This window comes from Pygocentrus nattereri, chromosome 7 (genome assembly GCF_015220715.1).
Source record: "Pygocentrus nattereri isolate fPygNat1 chromosome 7, fPygNat1.pri, whole genome shotgun sequence".
Taxonomy (NCBI): Eukaryota; Metazoa; Chordata; class Actinopteri; order Characiformes; family Serrasalmidae; genus Pygocentrus; species Pygocentrus nattereri.
The window spans coordinates 47380246-47404308 of NC_051217.1; the positions used below are offsets into that span (position 1 = coordinate 47380246).

Below are 24063 nucleotides of genomic sequence, written 5' to 3' on the forward strand. Positions count from 1 at the left end.
CAGACATATGAAATTGTGTGTTGATGTATGCACGTACTTATGCAGCTGCTTAAGCATTTATAAAATATAGCAGTTGAAACCAAATCTACCCAGATTCCTGTAGAGCAACAAATCCAGTAGAATACACCAAATGCAACCTTTCATCATAGTCGCCTAAACATTCTGAAAAAAAATAGGTATTAAACATGAGCATGAAATGCCAAACAAATCTAACGCTGTGATGCTGATACGACTGAACAATCAGCTGATTCTGAGACTCAGTTCCCGTTAATGCCTGCTGGCGAGACTTCTGAGCCGCACCGTCTGATGGATTTGAAAAATGCCTTCAGATTTCTGCTCAGAGAAAATCTAACATTTCACACATGGACATTAAAGGGTTAAGAGTTTTTACATGGAAATAAACTCTTCCTCACCCTCCTGGAGCTTCAGTCTCCCAAACTCAGAGCGGAAAGTCCCTGCAGATCACTCGCACGGACACTAACTGCCATTACAGGCTGTCCGGAGCTTCTGCTAAATATAGAGTGAACTGCATGTCTGAGTGGGCACAGCATTCTAACCGTCCATATTTGGTGAAGCTCCTGCTGTTCCTGTCCAGAGCAGAGATGTCAACCACCTCTACAGCCTGTTTACTCACACAGCCCACGTACACGCCTTACCACTGATCTTTTAATCTGACTTCAGTGTAAAGCTGTGTGAGCTGTCAGCTTTCCTCTCTGTGATCGCTCCCTCGCTTCTCCGCAGCATTTGGAAGAGTAGTTAGCAAGAATTACTGACAATATCACTGACAACATTACTGACAAGAATTACTGACAACATTACTGACAAGAATTACTGACAATATAACTGACAACATTAATGACAAGAATTACTGACAACATTACTGACAACATTAATGACAAGAATTACTGACAACATTACTGACAAGAATTACTGACAATATAACTGACAACATTAATGACAAGAATTACTGACAACATTACTGACAAGAATTACCAACAATATCACTGACAACATTACTGACAACATTAATGACAAGAATTACCGACAATATTACTGACGACATTAATGACAAGAATTACTGACAACATTACTGACAAGAATTACTGACAACATTACTGACAACATTACTGACAAGAATTACTGACAATATCACTGACAACATTACTGACAAGAATTACTGACAACATTACTGACAAGAATTACTGACAATATAACTGACAACATTAATGACAAGAATTACTGACAACATTACTGACAACATTAATGACAAGAATTACTGACAACATTACTGACAAGAATTACTGACAATATAACTGACAACATTAATGACAAGAATTACTGACAACATTACTGACAAGAATTACCAACAATATCACTGACAACATTACTGACAACATTAATGACAAGAATTACCGACAATATTACTGACGACATTAATGACAAGAATTACTGACAACATTACTGACAAGAATTACTGACAACATTACTGACAACATTACTGACAAGAATTACTGACAATATCACTGACAACATTACTGACAACATTAATGACAAGAATTACTGACAACATTACTGACAAGAATTACTGACAATATAACTGACAACATTAATGACAAGAATTACTGACAACATTACTGACAAGAATTACCAACAATATCACTGACAACATTACTGACAACATTAATGACAAGAATTACCGACAATATCACTGACAACATTACTGACGACATTAATGACAAGAATTACTGACAACATTACTGACAAGAATTACTGACAATATCACTGACAACATTACTGACAAGAATCACTGACTACATTACTGACAAGAATTACTGACAATATCACTGACAACATTACTGACAAGAATCACTGACTACATTACTGACAAGAATTACTGACAACATTTCTGACAAGAATTACTGACAATATCACTGACAACATTACTGACAAGAATGACTGACAATATCACTGACAAGAATTACTGACAAGAATTACTGACAACATTACTGACAAGAATTACTGACAATATCACTGACAACATTACTGGCAAGAATTACTGACAATATCACTGACAAGAATTACTGACAACATTACTGACAAAAATTACTGACAATATCACTGACAACATTACTGACACGAATTACTGATAAGAATTACTGACAATAATTACTGACAATATTACTGACAATATTACTGGCAAGAATTGCTGACAATATTACTGATGTGAATTACTGGCAATTTTGCTGATTTTTAAACATTCAGTTTGCTAATAAATTAATTAAAAACATTATCTTGGCAAACATTTTGCTGGTTAGTGACCAGAGTAAAGTGATTGCAAAAATTGTGTCATATTTGGCCTCAAAAATATGTGGTTAAGGTGTTAACAATGTTCACATAATATAGATGACTTAGTAAATGAATTATCTGCTCTAGATGTAGTTTTGGTTTATATTTCCCATTTTGAGGGTGACAGCTAAGCTAAGCTAGCGGCTAAAGCTAGAAGCCATATAACTAGTAGCACTCTGGACGTTTTGTGCTGTTATTAAATAAATACTCAACATTTTAACAGTTTTATAGAAACACAGCACACCAGCTCTATATTCAACAAATCATCACAGACAGTCTATCATTTTTTTTTAAATGTTATCCCTTGCTAGCTAAAGGGGGGTTTAGGGTAACTCCGTTTATATTTATATACACCTTATTTTTATTGGTATTGTTGAAATCTGAGAACAGGAAATGCAGCCAGATGATAAACTGCCAGTTACATCATTGCTCCTAACTTTTTACACTTCATATTTTCCTCATAACCGGATTCTGCCTTTACTGTCAGGCTGGGTAGGCTAGCAGAAAGCTAACAGGCTAATGCTACAATGACAAAAAGAGTTTAAATTCAAGCGCCTAAATTAAGCGATACGTAAAACCCGAGAGCTTTAAAGTAAAGCACTGCTGCTTACACGCCTGACAGGAGCGTAAAACCCCACATTAAACAAGAGCTGAGGCTAAAATCCCAAGTAGCGCTGAGCTAAACCCGCTAGCTTGATGCTAACAATAGTCTTATTGTTTTATAATCTTTGTTTATTTCATATATTTATTATGTATAATGTCTTTTAGCCAGCTGCTTTTAGTTGATTTTTTTGTCATTTGAAATAAAAATAAAAACAATAAAACAAATTAATTTATTTTACTTATTTTTATTTTTTCATTATTATTGTTGTTTTATTATCGTTTTCTTCCTTTTCTTCTTACTCTGCGGTTTTATTTGTTTATTTTTATTACTACTTTTTATTATTAATATGTTCAGTAGTTTTATTTTTTGTCTTAGCATTTCAGAACTTTGACTTTCATGTTCTGTTTTAATGATAATTTGGTCACATTTTATTTTCTCTGCTTTATTTTTAACATCAAAAATAGATTTTTACTCTTTTTGTTTGTTTTCATTGTAAACGAGGGTCGATTATCATAATAAGAGTCCTGTAAGCAGCGCCGTTATTTATTGATCGATATTTTAAACATTATTAATGCTGTTATTAGATTCAGTGACGAGCTACTGACGCTAATCCGGCCCATGTGACGCTTCTGAATACAGAATGCTGTGTCGATAAAAGGTTTAAGGAGCGCGCTGGTCTGTTATGAGCTGTATTAATCGATAGAAACTTATCGATCATTGTTTGTAACAGGTGGGTTTAGATCATTTAATGAGCAGCATTACTGGGAGGCTGGACTGTCCGAGACTGTCCGAGACTGTCTGAGGTCATCAGTGAGGCTCACCCTGCAGGAAAACCCCGGCGCGTGACTTGCGTGGCGAAGCAGCGAGGCTTCTGTTTACGAACTCTCCGTTCCACCTTAAATGGCGCAGCCACTGTTTAAGATGGAACGGGGAATTCGAAAATAAAACTTACTCTAGTCTGGCTTCCTTATTATTATTATTATTATTATTATTATTATTAATAATAATAATGTAAGGAACAATAACAACAACAATAGTAATACTATTACTGCTACTAATTATTATTATTATTATTTTCTTCTTTACTTTAAAGCTCTTCCGCTGGATTCCTCTCCCGTGACGTCACTCGCGCATGGCGGCGGGCGCCGTGCAGTGACAGGTCAGAGCGGCTCGCGCTTTCGGGGCTTTTGAACGCGAACCCGGAGCTCGCGCGGCTCGTCGAGGACGGTCTCGCGCTGCGATGAGCGGCGCGGACTCGGAGCGGGTGGACAGCCTGGAGGGCTGGGTGGCGGTCAGGAGCGACCTGTTCTCCGGCCCGGAGGCTCTCCGGCTGGACTTCCTGGTACAGTGGAGCGAGGTGGAGGGGCAGTTCGCGGTGACCTGCCGGAGCCGGAGCCCCAGAGGAGCCGCCGTGGCCGGTCAGCGGGGCTGGGCTGCCCTCCTGTCCGCCGCTGACATCACACAGGCCCACAGCACCCTAACCAGCACCGCGCAGGAGCTCCAGCACTGCCTGCCCGACCTCAGCGCCTTCAGCCCGGCCAGGAACCTGCTGTGGGACCTGCTGTTCTCCAGCACCAGCAGGCCGGAGAACCAGCAGCAGGTAGAACTTTCCACTGAGATGAACATCACAGTGATCTCCACTCATTTCCACATCACAGTGATCTCCACTCATCTGTCCAGTAACACTCTTAATTTAGCATATATCAAACAACAACAACAACATTGATGATAATAACAATAATAATAATAATAATAATATGAATGCTACTACTAATAATAATGATAATAGGGTGAGGAACCTGTAGAACCTGCTGTTCACAAGACAGCGGCTAGTTCTTTCAGTAGAATTATTATTATTATTATTATTATTATTAGGAGAGGAACCTGTGGAGCCCGCTTTTTACAAGGCTGGAGAACCAGCAGCAGTGGACCATACTGGACCATAGTGGACCACACATCATATCACAGTACACTGTGAAATATTGATAATTCCAGTGTAACATCAGCAGAACAGAATTAACCTGTCAAACTTTATTAACCGGCCAGACGTGCAGTGATACGGACTGAACATACCGGCACGAGCGTCGCCGAGAAAAACGAGCGTTATTACTGTCGTTATAAACGCAGTAAAGTATAACACTGAATAATTCAGTTCAGTTAACCAGCCAGATATAAAAGTCTGTGCGTCATATAGAATATATGATATATAACAAGCTATAATACAGTTTTACTGAACTATTAGCGTTTATTAAATTGTCACCACAGGTGATCATAGATGCTGCAGGGCTTCATGACCTTTCAATCTTAGTCTCATCCAAACGAGACGCAGTTTCAGCTGAGAAGCTTCTTATTATAGTAGGTATTTGTTATATATATTATTATATATGTTATTGTAGATAGGTTTGCTGTTGTTCAGCTTTTGGGATTATTATGGTCTGGACAGTGCAGTGAGCTCCATATTGACCTGTAGCTCTGTCTCTGACCGTCGCCAGCTGGACGTGGACGGGGTCTGCAGGCAGCTGGAGAAGTATTTCAGTGTGGCGGTGGAGCTCTGTGGCAGCAGGATTGTCCTGGACACTCTGTTCAGCCTACAGGAGGAGGAGGAGGAGGAGGAGGAGGAGGAGCAGTTCTATGAAGATCTGCAAGAGTTTAAGAAGAAGGCCATGGAGGAGCAGGTGCAGAGAGCCAAGGACAGAGTGAGGAGGGTGAGCTGGGGGTGAAAGGGGGTTGAGGGGTAAAGAGGGTGACGAGCGGGTTTGGGGTAAAAGTAAGAAACACAGTCAGGACCAATCAGAGACCAGCCTTCCGGCCAGTCAGAGACCAGCCTTCCGGCCAGTCAGAGACAGCCTTCCGGCCAGTCAGAGACCAGCCTTCCGATCAGTCAGAGACAGCCTTCCGGCCAGTCAGAGACCAGCCTTCCGATCAGTCAGAGACAGCCTTCCGGCCAGTCAGAGACCAGCCTTCCGATCAGTCAGAGACAGCCTTCCGGCCAGTCAGAGACCAGCCTTCCGATCAGTCAGAGACAGCCTTCCGGCCAGTCAGAGACCAGCCTTCCGGCCAGTCAGAGACCAGCCTTCCGGCCAGTCAGAGACAGCCTTCCGGCCAGTCAGAGACCAGCCTTCCGATCAGTCAGAGACAGCCTTCCGGCCAGTCAGAGACCAGCCTTCCGGCCAGTCAGAGACAGCCTTCCGGCCAGTCAGAGACAGCCTTCCGGCCAGTCAGAGACAGCCTTCCGGCCAGTCAGAGACAGCCTTCCGGCCAGTCAGGGGCATCCTTCCGACCAGTCAGAGACAGCCTTCCGACCAGTCAGAGACAGCCTTCCGATCAGTCAGAGACAGCCTTCTGGCCAATCAGAGACCAGCCTTCCGGCCAGTCAGAGACAGCCTTCCGGCCAGTCAGAGACAGCCTTCCGGCCAGTCAGGGGCATCCTTCCGACCAGTCAGAGACAGCCTTCCGACCAGTCAGAGACAGCCTTCCGATCAGTCAGAGACAGCCTTCCGGCCAGTCAGAGACAGCCTTCCGGCCAGTCAGGGGCATCCTTCCGACCAGTCAGAGACAGCCTTCCGACCAGTCAGAGACCAGCTTTCCGGCCAGTCAGAGACAGCCTTCCGGCCAATCAGAGACAGCCTTCCGACCAGTCAGGGGCATCCTTCCGACCAGTCAGAGACAGCCTTCCGACCAGTCAGAGACAGCCTTCCGATCAGTCAGAGACAGCCTTCCGACCAGTCAGAGGCAGCCTTCCGACCAGTCAGAGACAGCCCTCCGGCCAGTCAGAGACAGCCTTCCGGCCAGTCAGAGACAGCCCTCCGGCCAGTCAGAGACCAGCCCTCCGGCCAGTCAGAGGCAGCCTTCCGGCCAGTCAGGGGCAGCCTTCCGACCAGTCAGGGGCAGCCTTCCGGCCAGTCAGAGACAGCCTTCCGACCAGTCAGAGACAGCTTCTGTGTTGGACTAAAGCTGGTTTAGGCTGGACTCAGGTGTGTGTGTGTGTGTGTGTGTGTGTGTGTGTGTGTGTGTTAGATTGTGCAGGGTCACAGCTCTGCCTCTGGACTCCAGCAGCTGATGAAGGTCTATGAGGAAGAGGATGACGCATATGATGATTTAGTTGCCGTGGCGACGCAGTTCTATCAGCACCTGCTGCAGCCGTTCAGACAGATGAGAGAGATCAGCACGCTGTACAGGTTGGAGATCCAGGTGATCAGACACACCGATCAGATCATTTCACTGAGATCAAAGATTAGAACAAATACAGATGAGCTGATAAACAGGTGATTTAATGTGTTCATTTCTGCATCTCTCCTGGAAAATAGTCCAGTATTTATACTTATTACCAATACCTGGAAATACACTATATTCCCAAAAGTATTTGCTGAAGTCGAGAGGCTTTTATTGTCAGTCCATCTCTGTACAGGTACACAGTGGAGTGAAATTCCGTTCCTCCAGGATCATCACGGAGTAACAAGGAACAGTGCGAACGTGCAGACATCGTGTGCAAACACAAAACTAACTAGACACAATAAATACGATAAACAGACACAGTAAACAGACAAGACAGTGCAGCACCGACGCAGCAATGATCCAGATAGTGCATATGAACTGGTGTGACGTCCCATTCTTAATCCATAGGGTTTAATATGATGTCAGCTCACCCTTTGCAGCTATAACAGCTTCAGCTCTTCTGGGAAGGCTTTCCACAAGGGTTAGGAGTGTTTATGGGAATTTCTGACCGTTCTTCCAGAAGCACATTTGTGAGGTCAGACACTGATGTTGGACGAGAAGGTCTGGCTCACAGTCTCCACTCTAATTCATCCCAAAGGTGTTCTATGGGGTTGAGGTCAGGACTCTGTGCAGGCCAGTCAAGTTCTTCCACACCAAACTGGCTCATCCACGTCTTTATGGACCTGCTTTGTGCACTGGTGGGCAGTCATGTTGGAGCAGGAAGGGGCCGTCCCCAAACTGTTCCCACAAAGTTGGGAGCGTGAAATTGTCCAAAATCTCTTGGTGCTGAAGCTTTAACACTAGTCCTCCTGAGATTTCAAGATCCTCAGGACATCACCCCTCCTTCTTGCCAGCAATTAGCAGGACCATACATCACCCTTTATTATGTTAATTCACAGAGGAGGACTGAGACAGCAGCTCTGTGTGTGAACCTTGTTTGCTGGCTAGTTCACTTCGACCTTGCCAACAGTATGAACGACTGACTGAACAAACTAACGAAACGAAATTAAACTCGTACAAGGAAACGTTGAAATTATGTTGAACTGAAACAAGGAAATACTAGGAGTGTGTTTTATTTACACAATGAACAACGGAAATGCACAAGTAATTTCACCAAGTAAACGCCAAGAAATGGGTTGCAGTTTGTCTTTTGACGTAAATGGGTAAAAATAGCTGTCAATCAAAACAGGATTCAGCCTTTCGTCTGATCCTTCAATCATTTTGCAGATGCTCCCCGTCCAGACCCGCCCACAGCTCCATTCACCACAGAGACGCTCTGCGTTCGGGGGCGGGACAAAATTGTGGCATTTATCCAATGACCGGCGAGTTTCGAAGCAATGAAAAAAACGTCCCGTTTGAATGAGCGGTCCTGTTGAAGTGAAAAGACACTCAGCTTTTAACGCATTTGTAGTGAATGAAATGTTAACACAACTGAACATGTTTGACATTTTAGGGCAAGCTGAGCTTCCCTGGCAGTCTCAGAGAAATCGCCACTGCTCCGTCCATCGCTACTACGCGCCCTTGAATTAGAACTTTTGAAACACGATTCTACAGATTCTCCATCGCGCTGTCGGATCGGTAACATATACACTCGGGTTGTAACTTGAAGTTCACCTTCAAGTTGTGTCATGTTAGGTGCTTTGGGAGCTGTAGGAGCTTTCTGTGGGCATGGGGGGTTTCCACTTCCACCGCACTCCATATCATTACCAAGACAATGGGCGTTAATCGCTTCACAGCAGGGGAGTGGGCTACATGGTCGCTGGTTTCCCTTACGAAAATTTTCGTAGCTCGCGGAAGATTAGTGTTAAGAGTTCCTTTCACTGGAACTAAGTGGCCGAGCCCAACTCCTGAAAAACAACCCCACACCATGATCCCCCCTCCACCAAACTTTACACTCGGCACAATGCAGTCAGACAAGTACCGTCTCCTGGCAACCGCCAAACCCAGACTCGTCCATCGGATTTCCAGACGGAGAAGCGTGATTGGTCACTCCAGAGAGCACGTCTCCACTGCTCTAGAGTCCAGTGGCGGCGCTTTACTCCACTGCATTCCACGCTTTGCATTGCGCTTGGTGATGTAAGGCTTGGATGCAGCTGCTCGGCCATGGAAACCCATTCCATGAAGCTCTCTACGCTGTTCTTGAGCTGATCTGAAGGTCACATGAAGTTTGGAGGTCTGTAGTGATGGACTCTGCAGAAAGTCGGTGACCTCTGCGCACTATGCCCCTCAGCTCCGCTGACCGCTCTGTCATTTTACGTGGCCGACCACTTCGTGGCTGAGCTGCTGTCGTTCCCAATCGCTTCCACTTTGTTATAATCCCACTGACAGTGGACTGTGGAATATTTAGTAGTGAGGAAATTTCCCGACTGGACTTGCTGCACAGGTGGCGTCCGATCACGGCACCACGCTGGAATTCACTGAGCTCCTGAGAGCGACCCATTCTTTCACTAATGTCTGTAGAAGCAGTCTGCAGGCCGAGGGGCTCGGCTTTATACACCTGTGGCCATGGAAGTGACTGGAACACCTGGATTCAGTGATCTGGATGGGGGAGTGATACTTTTGGAAGTATAGTGTGTCTATCAGCAGCACCTGATTTAATTTAATAAAATATTGACTATTTAAATGAGGCATTGCATGATAATTGTAGATAATACGGGACGTTCTCCAGAAAGAGAAGCGTTTAGAAAATAATACATAAAATCAATATGCGTGTGTCATACGTCTCTATGCATATATATATATATATATATATATATATATATATATATATATATATACGTGTGTGTGTGTGTGTGTGTGTGTGTAGAAGTGTGTGCAGACAGAGGAGCTGGGGCCGAAGCGTGTGGCTGAGCTGGAGCAGGAGGCTGAAGAGTGGAATAAACGCGGTCAGGAGGCCGAGAGCTCCGTCCAGGACATCACAGTCTGCTACTTCAACGATACAGCGTCCAGTCTAGCAGGTTACAATTCTATATAGAAACCATTAAAACTAGAGCACAAATTGTATGATATATCAATATATAGTGTATAGAATGTAATTGTATGAGTATTGTTTATGAGCGTGACCCTGGTGTGTGTGTGTGTGTGTGTGTGTAGCGATGCTGAAGCAGATGGAGAATGACCGCAAGCGGTTTGGATCGGCTGCGTGGGCCGTTGTGACTCCCAGACTGGAGAAACTCAAACTGCTGTCGGCTAAAGAGTCTCTGCAGCATATGAGAGCCAGAGAGCTGTGTGTGACCCGTAGCAAACAGGACATCAGAGACAAGGTGTGGGGGGCGGGGTTGACCTCTTATTTCTGAGATATACAGGCTTTTAAAGCCCTCTTAAAGACAGAAACCCCACTTAATGCCGTGTGAGGTGTAAACGCAGAGATTCAGAGCAGTTCCGTGTGAAAACAGAGGGAAATCTGAAATAATACGTTTCTTTGGGGACTGTTTTACTTTTATGTTGAAGAGGCTGAATGGGGGGGGGGGGGGGGATTAGAGCAGAGGGCTGAGTTTTTAGCTGTCAGCGCTGGAGAGGATTCGTCTTCGCGGCGTTTCATGCTGTTAAATAGAAAGCTGCGTTGTGGAGCAAAACCTTGAGTTGTCTGTGGCCTCGTTTCCAATACATGGCTCTGAGTGTGGAGAGGAGTCGTTCCAGTGGTGTTTCCACACGGACACAGTTTGACACGGAACGCTTAAAAACTGGGCTCAGTCCGTTTTTCCCACCTCGCACCAAATAAATAAAAGCAGTGCACGATTTTAATTTGATTCTCCACTCAATAAATTTCAGCAGTACAGCAGGTTGTGGCTCGACAGCAGAACAGAGGCCCACATTTCTCCTAAACCCCTGAACAGTGCAGTGTTCTGCAGATTCACTCGAAAGAGGCCCTGAATATTCTGCTGTAACTCCCTTTAGGATGAAGCAATAAACAAAAAAAATCCCCTACAAAGCGCCACGCGTGTGATCGACTGCGTTACATGCGATGCTGGAAGTGGATCTGCCAGACACGTGAAGGGGTCCGGGGGGTCTGCACCTGGAAGTTGCAAATGGAGGTTAAACGTTGCGACGGTGTCCGGCGCCACCTCGTCACTCCGACGCAGGGCAAATATTCACTCCAGCCCTATATGAGTGTTTGGTCTGGCTCAGCTACAGGCAGTTCACGAGATCCACGTTATTGGGTTAAAGTTCCTCACTTTAAACAACTATAAGTGGCATTATTGATGAAATAGCCAGTAACTGAAATTACAGCTTAATTTGTAAACTGAAAGTCTTCAAATGACCAGAGTTCCCTCAGATTGCAACGTCTGCATTATATACAAATCGCTGCTGTCAGAAGAAAACCTTGTATCTCAAAGTCAATGGAACCAGACGGCTTTCCTAGTCATTTCGGGCCATTCTTCATGAAATTGACACACAGTGTAAAGACCAACAGGCTTTTTCATATTATATTAAAAAACGACAAAAATGGAGATATGAGGTTTTCTTCCGACTGCAGCGCTATACATTTTAGCCCTATTAGTGTGTGTGTGTGTGTGTGTGTGTGTGTGTGTGTGTGTGAATATTTGTGTGTGTGTGCGTGTGTGTGTGCGTGTGTGTGTGCGTGTGCGTGTGTGTGTGCGTGTGTGAATATTTGTGTGTGTGCGCGTGCGTGTGCGTGCGTGTGTGTGCGTGTGCGTGCGTGTGCGTGCGTGTCTGTGTGTGCGTGGGTGTGTGTCTGTGCGTGTGTGCGTGTCTGTGTGTGTGCGTGCGTGTGTGTGCGTGCGTGTCTGTGTGTGCGTGGGTGTGTGTCTGTGCGTGTGTGTGTGTGCGCGTGCAGCTGGAGGGTGTGTGTGGGGCTGTGCGTGAGGTGCAGGTGTTGGAGGTGCAGTATTATGAGGCTCAGCTGGAACTTTACGACTGCAAGTTAGAAATCCTGAAGAATGAAGAGCAGCTGCTGCTCGCACAGATACACACCATCCGGAGACAGATCAAAGGTACACACTCACACACACACACACACACACCCTGATACTGTACTACACACACTCACACACACTGATACTGTACTACACACACACACACACACACACACACACTGATACTGTACTACACACTCACACACACACACACTGATACTGTACTACACACACACACACACACACACTGATACCGTACTACACACACACACACACACTGATACTGTACTACACACACTCACACACACACACACACACACACTGATACTGTACTACACACACTCACACACACACACACACACACTGATACTGTACTACACTCACACACACTCACACACACACACTGATACTGTACTACACTCACACACACTCACACACACACACTGATACTGTACTACACTCACACTCACACACACACACTGATACTGTACTACACTCACACACACACACACACACTGATACTGTACTACACACACACACACACACACACTGATACTGTACTACACACACTCACACACACACATACTGATACTGTACTACACTCACACACACTCACACACACACACTGATACTGTACTACACACACACACACACTGATACTGTACTACACACACACACACACACACACTGATACTGTACTACATACACACTCTCACACACACACACTGATACTGTACTACACACACACACACACACACTCATACTGCACTACACACACATGCACACACTGATACTGTACTACACACACTCTCACACACACACACACACACTCATACTGTACTACACATACACACGCACACACTGATACTGTACTACACACACTCTCACACACACACACACACACACACTCATACTGTACTACACATACACACGCACACACTGATACTGTACTACACACACTCTCTCACACACACACTCATACTGCACTACACACACTCTCTCACACACACACTCATACTGCACTACACACACACATGCACACACTGATACTGTACTACACACACTCTCACACACACACACTCATACTGTACTACACATACACACGCACACACTGATACTGTACTACACACACTCTCACACACACACTCATACTGTACTACACACACGCACACACTGATAAGGTACTACACACACTCTCACACACACACACACACACTCACTCATACTGTACTACACATACACACGCACACACTGATACTGTACTACACACACTCTCACTCACACACACACACACCCCTCTGGTTCAAATCACTAATTTAAAGTGTAGAACTGCGCCCTCTGTTGGTTGGACTCTGTTGCTCTCCATTTAGGTTTTTTGTGAATGACATTTTATTGGATTTATTGGATTTTATGTAGATTAGATTAGATTAGATTAGATTAGATGAAACTTGCAGTGTGCAGGTGCAGAGGCAGTGATGTGCAGTTTGCAGATACAGTATTACACACTTACTGATTTATTTACATATAGAGTGAAATGATAAAGAGTCAGCCAGGACATCCAGACTCCAGGTGCAGAGAGATGTTACCATCTGATACCAAGCTGGCTGAAGATCCCCTTGGAGGGGGTCACTATGTTGAGTCCTGAACGGGTCAATGAACAGCAATGAATAGCTCAGGCTCTAGGCAGTGGCTAGGTTCTCCATCGGGGCCAGCAGCCTTTCATGCGTTCACCTTGCTGAGAGTGTGAGTGGCTGCTCAGCAGGTATGGATGAGCTCGTCAGGGAGTGGGGCACAGTCAGTAGGGGGCGCAGTGCTGGGTGGTTTAAAGGCAGTGATTGTATGCCTCGCCTCATACGCTGGGGTGTTGAAGTGCTCTTCAGTCCTCTGTGTTTAACAGTGTTTAGCCTTGGTTCTAGATCCTAGATCCTGGTTCTAGATCCCTCTAAGCCTCCTGATCTCCAAACCTGAAGGCAGCATCTCCTGCTTTGAACAGGAGGCGAGTCTCTGTCCATCCAGGGCTTCTGATTAGAGAAGGTTTTTATTATTTTGTGAGGTGTCACTCGGTCTACACAGGATATAGTCCAGGGGTCACAACCCAAATGTTAAGAAGAGCCATTTTGTCCTGTCAACAAAAACCAAACCACTTTGGGAGCCACAACATTTCAGATTAAGCTGTTAGGAAACCAGCTGGAGAGATTAAACACACAATGAAGTCCGTTCGTCTCTAAATTATCAGTGTTCTTGTGTTCTTGTTGTGTTATCAATGTAGTCTGTGTTGCTATGGTGACCAGCTGTGTGCGCTGATCTTCAGGGTTAAAGGGTGGATCAGCAGTTCTACATTAACTCCAGCGTTACACTTGAACACAAACAGCAGGGGGCGCTCTGACCACTTCATTGTTTTACTGTAAATTGTTCTCTGGTACAAATACACAAATGTGTTCATATCTATATGTGTGTGTGTGTGTGTGTGTGTGCGTGTGTGTGTGTGTGGTAGAACTCAGTGAGGAGGTGGTTTATTATGATGCATGCGAGGATCCCGCAGAGCTGCAGTGCATTCAGACCAGCACCGCCCACTCAGGCAATAACCCCACCCACTCTCACCTGCACCAGCAGCTCCAGCAGCTGGAGAGAAAAAGAGCTGCAACGTCAACACACAGAGCAAAAATAAGGAACAGAAAGGTACACACACTACACACACACACACACACTACACACACACACAACACACACACTACACTACACACACACACTACACACACACTACACTACACACACACTACACACACACTACACTACACACACACAACACACACACACACACACTACACACACACTACACACACACACAACACACACACTACACTACACACACACTACACACACACACACAGTTTACGCCATGGTTACTTGTAACTGTGCCTAACGGTAACATGTATAGGGTAAATAATAAAGGTCCTAATATAGAGCCCTGAGGAACTCCAAATCTCACTTTTGAATAATTGGAAGATAAATTGTTTACACTGACGAACTGATAACGTTCTGATAGGTAAGATCTGAACCATGATAGGGCCGTCCCTGTGACTCCAACCATGTTTTCTAACCTTTCTAGGAGAATATTGTGGTCTATTGTATCGAAAGCCACGCTGAGGTCAAGTAGCACTAAGAGAGATATGTAGCCTTGATCAGAGGCAAGAAGATCATTAGTTATCTTAACTAGAGCGTCTCAGTGCTGTGGTGTGGCCTGAATCCAGACTGAAATTTTTCATATATATGGTTCTTGTGTAGATATGAACTAAGTTGTTGGGCCACAGCTTTTTCTAAGATCTTAGATATAAACGGTAAGTTAGAAACAGGCCTGTAATTGGACAAAACGGCGACATCAAGATTTGGTTTCTTGATCAGAGGTTTGATAACTGCTAGTTTAAAGCTTTGGGTACATGGCCCAGACTAAGGGACGAGTTTACTATAGTTGAGATAGGGTTTATAATAACTGGCAGGACTTCTTTGAGTAATTTTGATGGAATTGCATCGAGTGTGCAGGTTGTGCAATTTGTAGAGGAGATAATCTTCTCTAGCTCCAGCTGTGGGAGGGGGTGAAAGGTTTCCAGGCTCTTTTCTACACACTACACACACTACACACACACACACACACACACACACACACTATACACACTGCACACACACTATACACACTATACACACTACACACACACTATACACACTACACACACAATACATGCTACACACACATTACACACACAACACACTATACACACACTACACACACACACACACACTCACAGAGTGAACATAAGTGAGAATTCTATAATCTTGTAATTTGTGTTCACACCTGCCCTGAGAACGTAGGGATGTGCTTGTTCTCTGTAAAACAGAACGAGTAAGTTGAATGTGATTCTGATCGTGACTGTGATTGTGGCTCTGATCATGTAGGAGAGCTGTGTGAAGGCGTGGGAGCTCCAGCAGGGGGAGCTGCAGCAGAAAACCACTCAGCATCAACACCACCACGCAGTACACCTGGTGAGTCACCACAGCAACCTCCACCTGTTTGGCGCCCACGGCAACCAGCAGCTCTCTAACCGTGTGTGTGTGTGTGTGTGTGTGTAGAAGCGGGAGAAGAGGAGGGAGGAGGAGGAGCAACAGAAGGAGTGGGTGGAGCTTGAGAGGGAGAAAACACTCAGCAGACTCCGCTCCTTCAGAGAGGTAATTACTCACAGTCCACTCTGCGCTCACCTCCCCGACAGCGCCAGTGACCGGGTATTTTTATCAGAGTCGCTCTCAGACTTTCAGAAACCGGCTTCGGCCTCAGATTCCTGTGTTTAAAAGCAGCTGTTTGTAAATAAATCGTTTCTGTTTCTGCGATTTTCTTCTTTTATGCACTGCATGTTTAAAATCTCAGGTTTTCAGGAGACTCTGAGGGTCAAATTGCTGATGCGTGTTTTGGGTCGTTGTCCTGTTGTTGGAACATCTTTTCAGCTTCAGCTTCTTGACCAACCGTCACATCTGCTTCCAGACTTTGTTGATATTTAGTGGAATCCATTCTGATTGGTTGCCACGCAATCTCAAAGTATAACAGACCCGCCCCCTGCTTAACAGTTAGCACGGTGTTCCTTTCATCAAATGCTGCTCTTCTCCAGTCATTCCTTTGTTGATTGTGGAGTTTCATTTTCATTTCATTAATCTCCAAAATGCATCTTGCTGATCTCGATATTGTTTTGCATTCTTCAGAGTTTGTTATGAGGTCGTGGGTCAGGTCTCCTTCTGCTGACTCTCCCATGCGGGTATTTGTGCTACTTGGTAGAACGGTTCTCCGCCACTCCTGTATCAGCTAAACCTTCCTGCAGGTTCTTTTCCATCAGGTGGGGTTTTTTTGTCATAGTGGGCTGTTCTGTCTGCGAGTTCCAGGTCTTTCCTCAGCATCCACAGTTCTGCTTTCCTGCCGTTTCAGACTGTATGAATCCAAGCTGGAAGCTCTTCGGTATCTTTATATGCTTTCCTTGCTCTGCAGCCATCAGTTAGCTTGTGTTCACATCCTCAAAAGCTGCTCTGTGGAGCTCATGGTTGAGGGCTGGAAGGTTTGAAGAGCCGGAGAATTTATTACACCGTTTATTTTAAATGGTTTGTTTATTGATTGTTTTTATTTAATTGCGTGAATATTTGCAGATCTTTATTTTTGCAGTAGTTTGCTGCAGAGGTGGTGCTTTTTTCCCACTTTAACACCATTTGTAATTTGGCCAGGGGTGCACAAACTTTTCCACAAACACTGTGGAAGAGGCTTCAGCCCCTGAGTGAATATCTGGGAAGTCAGCGTGTTTATGCTAATGAAATAAAGGCCCACCATTCAGCTACAGCGGTTTTGCTCCACCCATTCAGCTACAGCGGTTTAGCTCCACCCATTCAGCTACAGCGGGTTAGCTCCACCCATTCAGCTCATATACATATATCAGTCTTAAAGGCACAGTAGGGATAAAAGTAATAACTATTTGTGCAGAATAATCATGTAGAAATTAATTTTGACCCTTTTTGGCACATAAAACCAGATGGAACAAAATAGAGGAAAATGTGAGATTATATACCTGTGTGTGTGTGTGTGTGTGTGTGTGTGTGTGTGTGTGTGTGTGTGTGTGTGTGTAGAAAAAGCTCGGGCAGTTCGTGATGAAGACCCCTCGCTCCAAACCAAAGCATCCTGACTCCGCAACAGATGATTCATCACAGCCAATGTCAATCATCTCTCTGGCCCCTCCTACTCATGATGTTTCTCAGAGCCCCGCCTCCAGGCCTAGAGGAAGGGGGCGAGGTCAGAAGTGGAGAGAAATCCCTGTACAAATTCTGTTACCCCCAGGGCCAGGACCAGCTGTGCCAGAACAGACACTTACCCCCCCTCTTCTGCCCCCACCCCCACCTCCTCCTCCTCCTCCCCCTCCACCTCCACCTCCTCCTCCCCTTCCCCTGCACGCTCCACCCCTGCCGCTCAGTGACAGAGAGGTTGCACCATCTCCCAAAATCAAAAACACACTGCAGGAAAGCACAGGTGAGGCTCAACACCCCCTCAACCCACCAGACAGAATGGTGGTAAAAAATACCATTAAACTCGAGTATCACAATTATTCATTCAGTCTAATGAGAAACTGTAGAACGGACTCGGTTTATATCACAATACCTACATTTAGAGTCGGTTATTCATTCAGTCTAATGAGAAACTGTAGAACGGACTCGGTTTATATCACAATACCTACATTTAGAGTCGGTTATTCATTCAGTCTAATGAGAAACTGTAGAACGGACTCGGTTTATATCACAATACCTACATTTAGAGTCGGTTATTCATTCAGTCTAATGAGAAACTGTAGAACGGACTCGGTTTATATCACAATACCTACATTTAGAGTCGGTTATTCATTCAGTCTAATGAGAAACTGTAGAACGGACTCGGTTTATATCACAATACCTACATTTAGAGTCGGTTATTCATTCAGTCTAATGAGAAACTGTAGAACGGACTCGGTTTATATCACAATACCTACATTTAGAGTCGGTTATTCATTCAGTCTAATGAGAAACTGTAGAACGGACTCGGTTTATATCACAATACCTACATTTAGAGCCGGTTATTCATTCAGCCTAATGAGAAACTGTAGAACGGACTCGGTTTATATCACAATACCTACATTTAGAGTCGGTTATTCATTCAGCCTAATGAGAAACTGTAGAACGGACTCGGTTTATATCACAATACCTACATTTAGAGCCGGTTATTCATTCAGTCTAATGAGAAACTGTAGAACGGACTCGGTTTATATCACAATACCTACATTTAGAGCCGGTTATTCATTCAGCCTAATGAGAAACTGTAGAACGGACTCGGTTTATATCACAATACCTACATTTAGAGCCGGTTATTCATTCAGTCTAATGAGAAACTGTAGAACGGACTCGGTTTATATCACAATACCTACATTTAGAGTCGGTTATTCATTCAGCCTAATGAGAAACTGTAGAACGGACTCGGTTTATATCACAATACCTACATTTAGAGTCGGTTATTCATTCAGCCTAATGAGAAACTGTAGAACGGACTCGGTTTATATCACAATACCTACATTTAGAGTCGGTTATTCATTCAGCCTAATGAGAAACTGTAGAACGGACTCGGTTTATATCACAATACCTACATTTAGAGTCGGTTATTCATTCAGCCTAATGAGAAACTGTAGAACGGACTCGGTTTATATCACAATACCTACATTTAGAGTCGGTTATTCATTCAGTCTAATGAGAAACTGTAGAACGGACTCGGTTTATATCACAATACCTACATATAGAGCCGGTTATTCATTCAGTCTAATGAGAAACTGTAGAACGGACTCGGTTTATATCACAATACCTACATTTAGAGCCGGTTATTCATTCAGCCTAATGAGAAACTGTAGAACGGACTCGGTTTATATCACAATACCTACATTTAGAGTCGGTTATTCATTCAGCCTAATGAGAAACTGTAGAACGGACTCGGTTTATATCACAATACCTACATTTAGAGCCGGTTATTCATTCAGCCTAATGAGAAACTGTAGAACGGACTCGGTTTATATCACAATACCTACATTTAGAGTCGGTTATTCATTCAGTCTAATGAGAAACTGTAGAACGGACTCGGTTTATATCACAATACCTACATTTAGAGTCGGTTATTCATTCAGCCTAATGAGAAACTGTAGAACGGACTCGGTTTATATCACAATACCTACATTTAGAGTCGGTTATTCATTCAGCCTAATGAGAAACTGTAGAACGGACTCGGTTTATATCACAATACCTACATTTAGAGTCGGTTATTCATTCAGCCTAATGAGAAACTGTAGAACGGACTCGGTTTATATCACAATACCTACATTTAGAGTCGGTTATTCATTCAGCCTAATGAGAAACTGTAGAACGGACTCGGTTTATATCACAATACCTACATTTAGAGTCGGTTATTCATTCAGTCTAATGAGAAACTGTAGAACGGACTCGGTTTATATCACAATACCTACATTTAGAGTCGGTTATTCATTCAGTCTAATGAGAAACTGTAGAACGGACTCGGTTTATATCACAATACCTACATTTAGAGTCGGTTATTCATTCAGTCTAATGAGAAACTGTAGAACGGACTCGGTTTATATCACAATACCTACATTTAGAGCCGGTTATTCATTCAGTCTAATGAGAAACTGTAGAACGGACTCGGTTTATATCACAATACCTACATTTAGAGCCGGTTATTCATTCAGTCTAATGAGAAACTGTAGAACGGACTCGGTTTATATCACAATACCTACATTTAGAGCCGGTTATTCATTCAGTCTAATGAGAAACTGTAGAACGGACTCGGTTTATATCACAATACCTACATTTAGAGTCGGTTATTCATTCAGTCTAACGAGAAACTGTAGAACGGACTCGGTTTATATCACAATACCTACATTTAGAGTCGGTTATTCATTCAGTCTAATGAGAAACTGTAGAACGGACTCGGTTTATATCACAATACCTACATTTAGAGTCGGTTATTCATTCAGCCTAACGAGAAACTGTAGAACGGACTCGGTTTATATCACAATACCTACATTTAGAGCCGGTTATTCATTCAGCCTAACGAGAAACTGTAGAACGGACTCGGTTTATATCACAATACCTACATTTAGAGTCGGTTATTCATTCAGCCTAATGAGAAACTGTAGAACGGACTCGGTTTATATCACAATACCTACATTTAGAGTCGGTTATTCATTCAGCCTAATGAGAAACTGTAGAACGGACTCGGTTTATATCACAATACCTACATTTAGAGCCGGTTATTCATTCAGTCTAATGAGAAACTGTAGAACGGACTCGGTTTATATCACAATACCTACATTTAGAGCCGGTTATTCATTCAGTCTAATGAGAAACTGTAGAACGGACTCGGTTTATATCACAATACCTACATTTAGAGCCGGTTATTCATTCAGTCTAATGAGAAACTGTAGAACGGACTCGGTTTATATCACAATACCTACATTTAGAGTCGGTTATTCATTCAGCCTAATGAGAAACTGTAGAACGGACTCGGTTTATATAACAATACCTACATTTAGAGTCGGTTATTCATTCAGTCTAATGAGAAACTGTAGAACAGACTCGGTTTATATCACAATACCTACATTTAGAGTCGGTTATTCATTCAGTCTAATGAGAAACTGTAGAACGGACTCGGTTTATATCACAATACCTACATTTAGAGTCGGTTATTCATTCAGTCTAATGAGAAACTGTAGAACGGACTCGGTTTATATCACAATACCTACATTTAGAGCCGGTTATTCATTCAGCCTAATGAGAAACTGTAGAACGGACTCGGTTTATATCACAATACCTACATTTAGAGTCGGTTATTCATTCAGTCTAATGAGAAACTGTAGAACAGACTTGGTTTATGGTTCTACTCGGTACTCAGTAGGTATTGTGATATATACTGATAAAAGTCTCATTAAACTGAGTTTATATCATATTCAGGTAAAAGCTCCCGCTGATGATTCATGACTGATTATTCTACACTCAGTGTTCCATGTTCAGCGTTTCACAGCCGCTTTGCAGCGTGAGGATCTATACAGAAATAATAAGAGTATGAAAGATTGAAATTACGATGCTGTGAAAGGGAATAATAACAGATTAATGTACAAGTTTGAGAAACTAATTAAAAGATAAAGATTGTGCTCTAATTTGCTTATTGATTGATTATTGATCACTGATTACAGGTTCGATGGATGCTGTCCTGGCCTCTTTGCAGAGGGGGCAGGTGCGCCTGCGTAAGGTGACCCCCAACGCCCCCACCGTTTCCACAGAGGCCAACTTTAGAGACAACCTGCTGTCAGCCATCCGTCAGGGCGTGACCTTAAAGAAAGCCCCGCTCCCTGTAGGCCCCACCCCCTGCAGAGACTCTGAACTGGAACAGAGCATCAAAGCAGCGATGATGAGGATGAAGAGGGTCTCCAAGGAGACGGATGATGAAGATGATGATGATGAACAGCGGGACGCTCAGTCGGGAGACTGGGACAGTTGAGCGAGCGCAGTTTTAATGCTGAGTGTTAAGCTATACTGGAGATCTGAATGTGCGAAGATGCCTTAAACCGTGATTTACATATTATAGAATATACAGCACTGTGATGACATTACAGACACGTTCACTCACACTCAGCTACCTGCAGTCTTGAGCTGTGTGTGAGGAGGAATAGTTCGTCTGGAGGAGGAGGGGGAAAGTGATTTGGAAGGGATTTGATTGGCTGGTTTATACTAGAAAAAAGTGTGTAATGTACTCAGATTTACTGATCCACCCACCAGCCTTCCGGTTAAAGGTGCAGTATACGATTCCGGAGAAACACGGTTCATATTTGAACTTAGAAAAGCAAACACACCTGTCCGTTCAGCGCGCCTTCAGAAGCTCCGCCTTCCTGAAATTGCTGCCAAGATGAACGAATCTGGGCTAGAAAACTTTTTTTTTTTTTTTTTGTCTTTATGGCCATAAAGTTCTTTGCTGTATGGACAGATTCCGTGACATAACATTAGAGCAGACAGACAGACAGACAGATCGATCATTAGCTTTATTAATCCCAGAGAGAAAGTCGTCTATTACAGCAGCAGCAGAAGTGGCGTACGCTGTGTACAGATACGTAAATAGAAAGAAATAGACAGAAAATATAATATGCAGTACAAAAACGTCTGATGATTGAACCGCGTGACTAAACGCTGTAAACGATATCTAATTGTTGCTGTCGGGACAAACGTTGTATCTTTACCTTCTATATCTATTTTTCTTGTTTTTCAATTTTTATAACAATATTTTCTTCCATTAAAATTTTTCCTTAGTCTGTAAAGCTTTTTGGAGAGATGAGATGTTCTGACAGCAGTGATGTGTTAATAGTCAATATTATGGCCATGTATAGTAACGAGTAGAGAGATCTAGTGTCCAGCTGTCCAGTGTTCAGTGTAGCTGACGTTAGTTAGAGGGGTCGGTCCTGCAAACAGGACAAAACAACACTGACCTGTTGCTTCAGCAAAATAAGGCAATGCTGGCCAGAATCAGAGCAGCCTCCTCATCCCTTTTCAAGCCTTTCAGTTCTCCGTGGATCTAAAGTCAGTTTCTGATTCTCCAGCATCTTGTTTGCATTTTCCTGTTCCACCTTAAATGACACAGCAGTTACATTCAGGCAACAAAATGAAACTGCTCCACGATTTAAGGTGGAACTGAAAAATGTGAACAGGAAGCCATTTCAGGCTCTCTCTCTCTCTGCTGCCAAAACTCCCTCTCTGAACTTCTCTCTGTCTGTTCTTCATATCTTCTCCTCTTGGGCTGCTTCTCTCCTTTTTCATGATGCATGGAGTCCTCCCCCCTGGCCTGAGTCGGAGCGCCCCCTGCTGCTGATTAAAGATCCGGGGCTGTGGGCCGACGCGTTCCAGCGAACGCCGAACGGAGAGCTCGCAGACCGCGAGGAGATGCTCACTAAGTTGGAAGAAGTTTCCTGGACTGAAACCGTTTACTGCACCTTTAACGTCAGATAGAGCAACGCCAGGCTAGTAAACGGCGCAGCAGGACGGGATTCATGTTTTAAACGTTTGATCTCGTTTTCCTTCTGATTAATCGGGAACGCAGTCAATTAATCGGGATTTACAGCCGCGCTGTTTGATATGGAGGAACTGCCAAACGTCCTGTTGCGGTTTGCGTCACTGAAGCGCCTCCCGCTCAAACACTGCAGGCTTTAGAAATGAGTGGATAAAACACGCCCCCTTTCAAATCCACGCCCCCTTCCTGCTCCCTGATTAAAGCTAAACATTCATAATGGATTAATTGACGGGGGTCTTCAGTGAGCAGTGACATCACAGACCCGTGTGGAATAAACCCCGTGGGCTTTTGGGTGAATCTCAATCTAAAAACACTGATATTCTTTTCTGCTTTGGGATTAATATTAATATCATACTGTA

General features: G+C 43.9%; 2 protein-coding genes across 7 annotated transcripts in view; one reads left to right on the plus strand and one right to left on the minus strand.

The window, feature by feature from the left end:
- Positions 1-4163, minus strand: part of LOC108415026 (fibronectin type III and SPRY domain-containing protein 2) — a 26242-nt gene extending 22079 nt beyond the window's left edge. Inside the window, exon 1 of one of the 5 annotated variants that reach the window (XR_005130461.1) lies at positions 392-539. Coding sequence is in view for 1 of the 5 variants with exons in the window: in XM_037539917.1 (XP_037395814.1) it covers positions 392-393 (2 nt within the window). In the remaining 4 variants the exon portion in view is untranslated. Of the gene's footprint in view, positions 1-391; positions 540-3771; positions 3797-4036 lie in introns of those variants that run through there. The other 4 variants (XM_037539919.1, XM_037539920.1, XM_037539917.1 and 1 more) reach the window with 4 other exon arrangements.
- Positions 1-24063, plus strand: part of LOC108415028 (WASP homolog associated with actin, golgi membranes and microtubules) — a 24367-nt gene extending 304 nt beyond the window's left edge. The window contains exons 1-12 of one of the 2 annotated variants that reach the window (XM_037539915.1): positions 3592-3680; positions 4044-4550; positions 5443-5655; positions 6968-7141; positions 9972-10122; positions 10259-10428; positions 11964-12120; positions 14537-14721; positions 15994-16080; positions 16168-16263; positions 17695-18091; positions 21843-24063. In XM_037539915.1, the coding sequence (XP_037395812.1) occupies positions 4191-4550; positions 5443-5655; positions 6968-7141; positions 9972-10122; positions 10259-10428; positions 11964-12120; positions 14537-14721; positions 15994-16080; positions 16168-16263; positions 17695-18091; positions 21843-22147 (2295 nt within the window). In that variant the 5' untranslated portion in view covers positions 3592-3680; positions 4044-4190 and the 3' untranslated portion in view covers positions 22148-24063. Of the gene's footprint in view, positions 1-3591; positions 3681-4043; positions 4551-5442; positions 5656-6967; positions 7142-9971; positions 10123-10258; positions 10429-11963; positions 12121-14536; positions 14722-15993; positions 16081-16167; positions 16264-17694; positions 18092-21842 lie in introns of those variants that run through there. The other variant, XM_037539916.1, reaches the window with a different exon arrangement.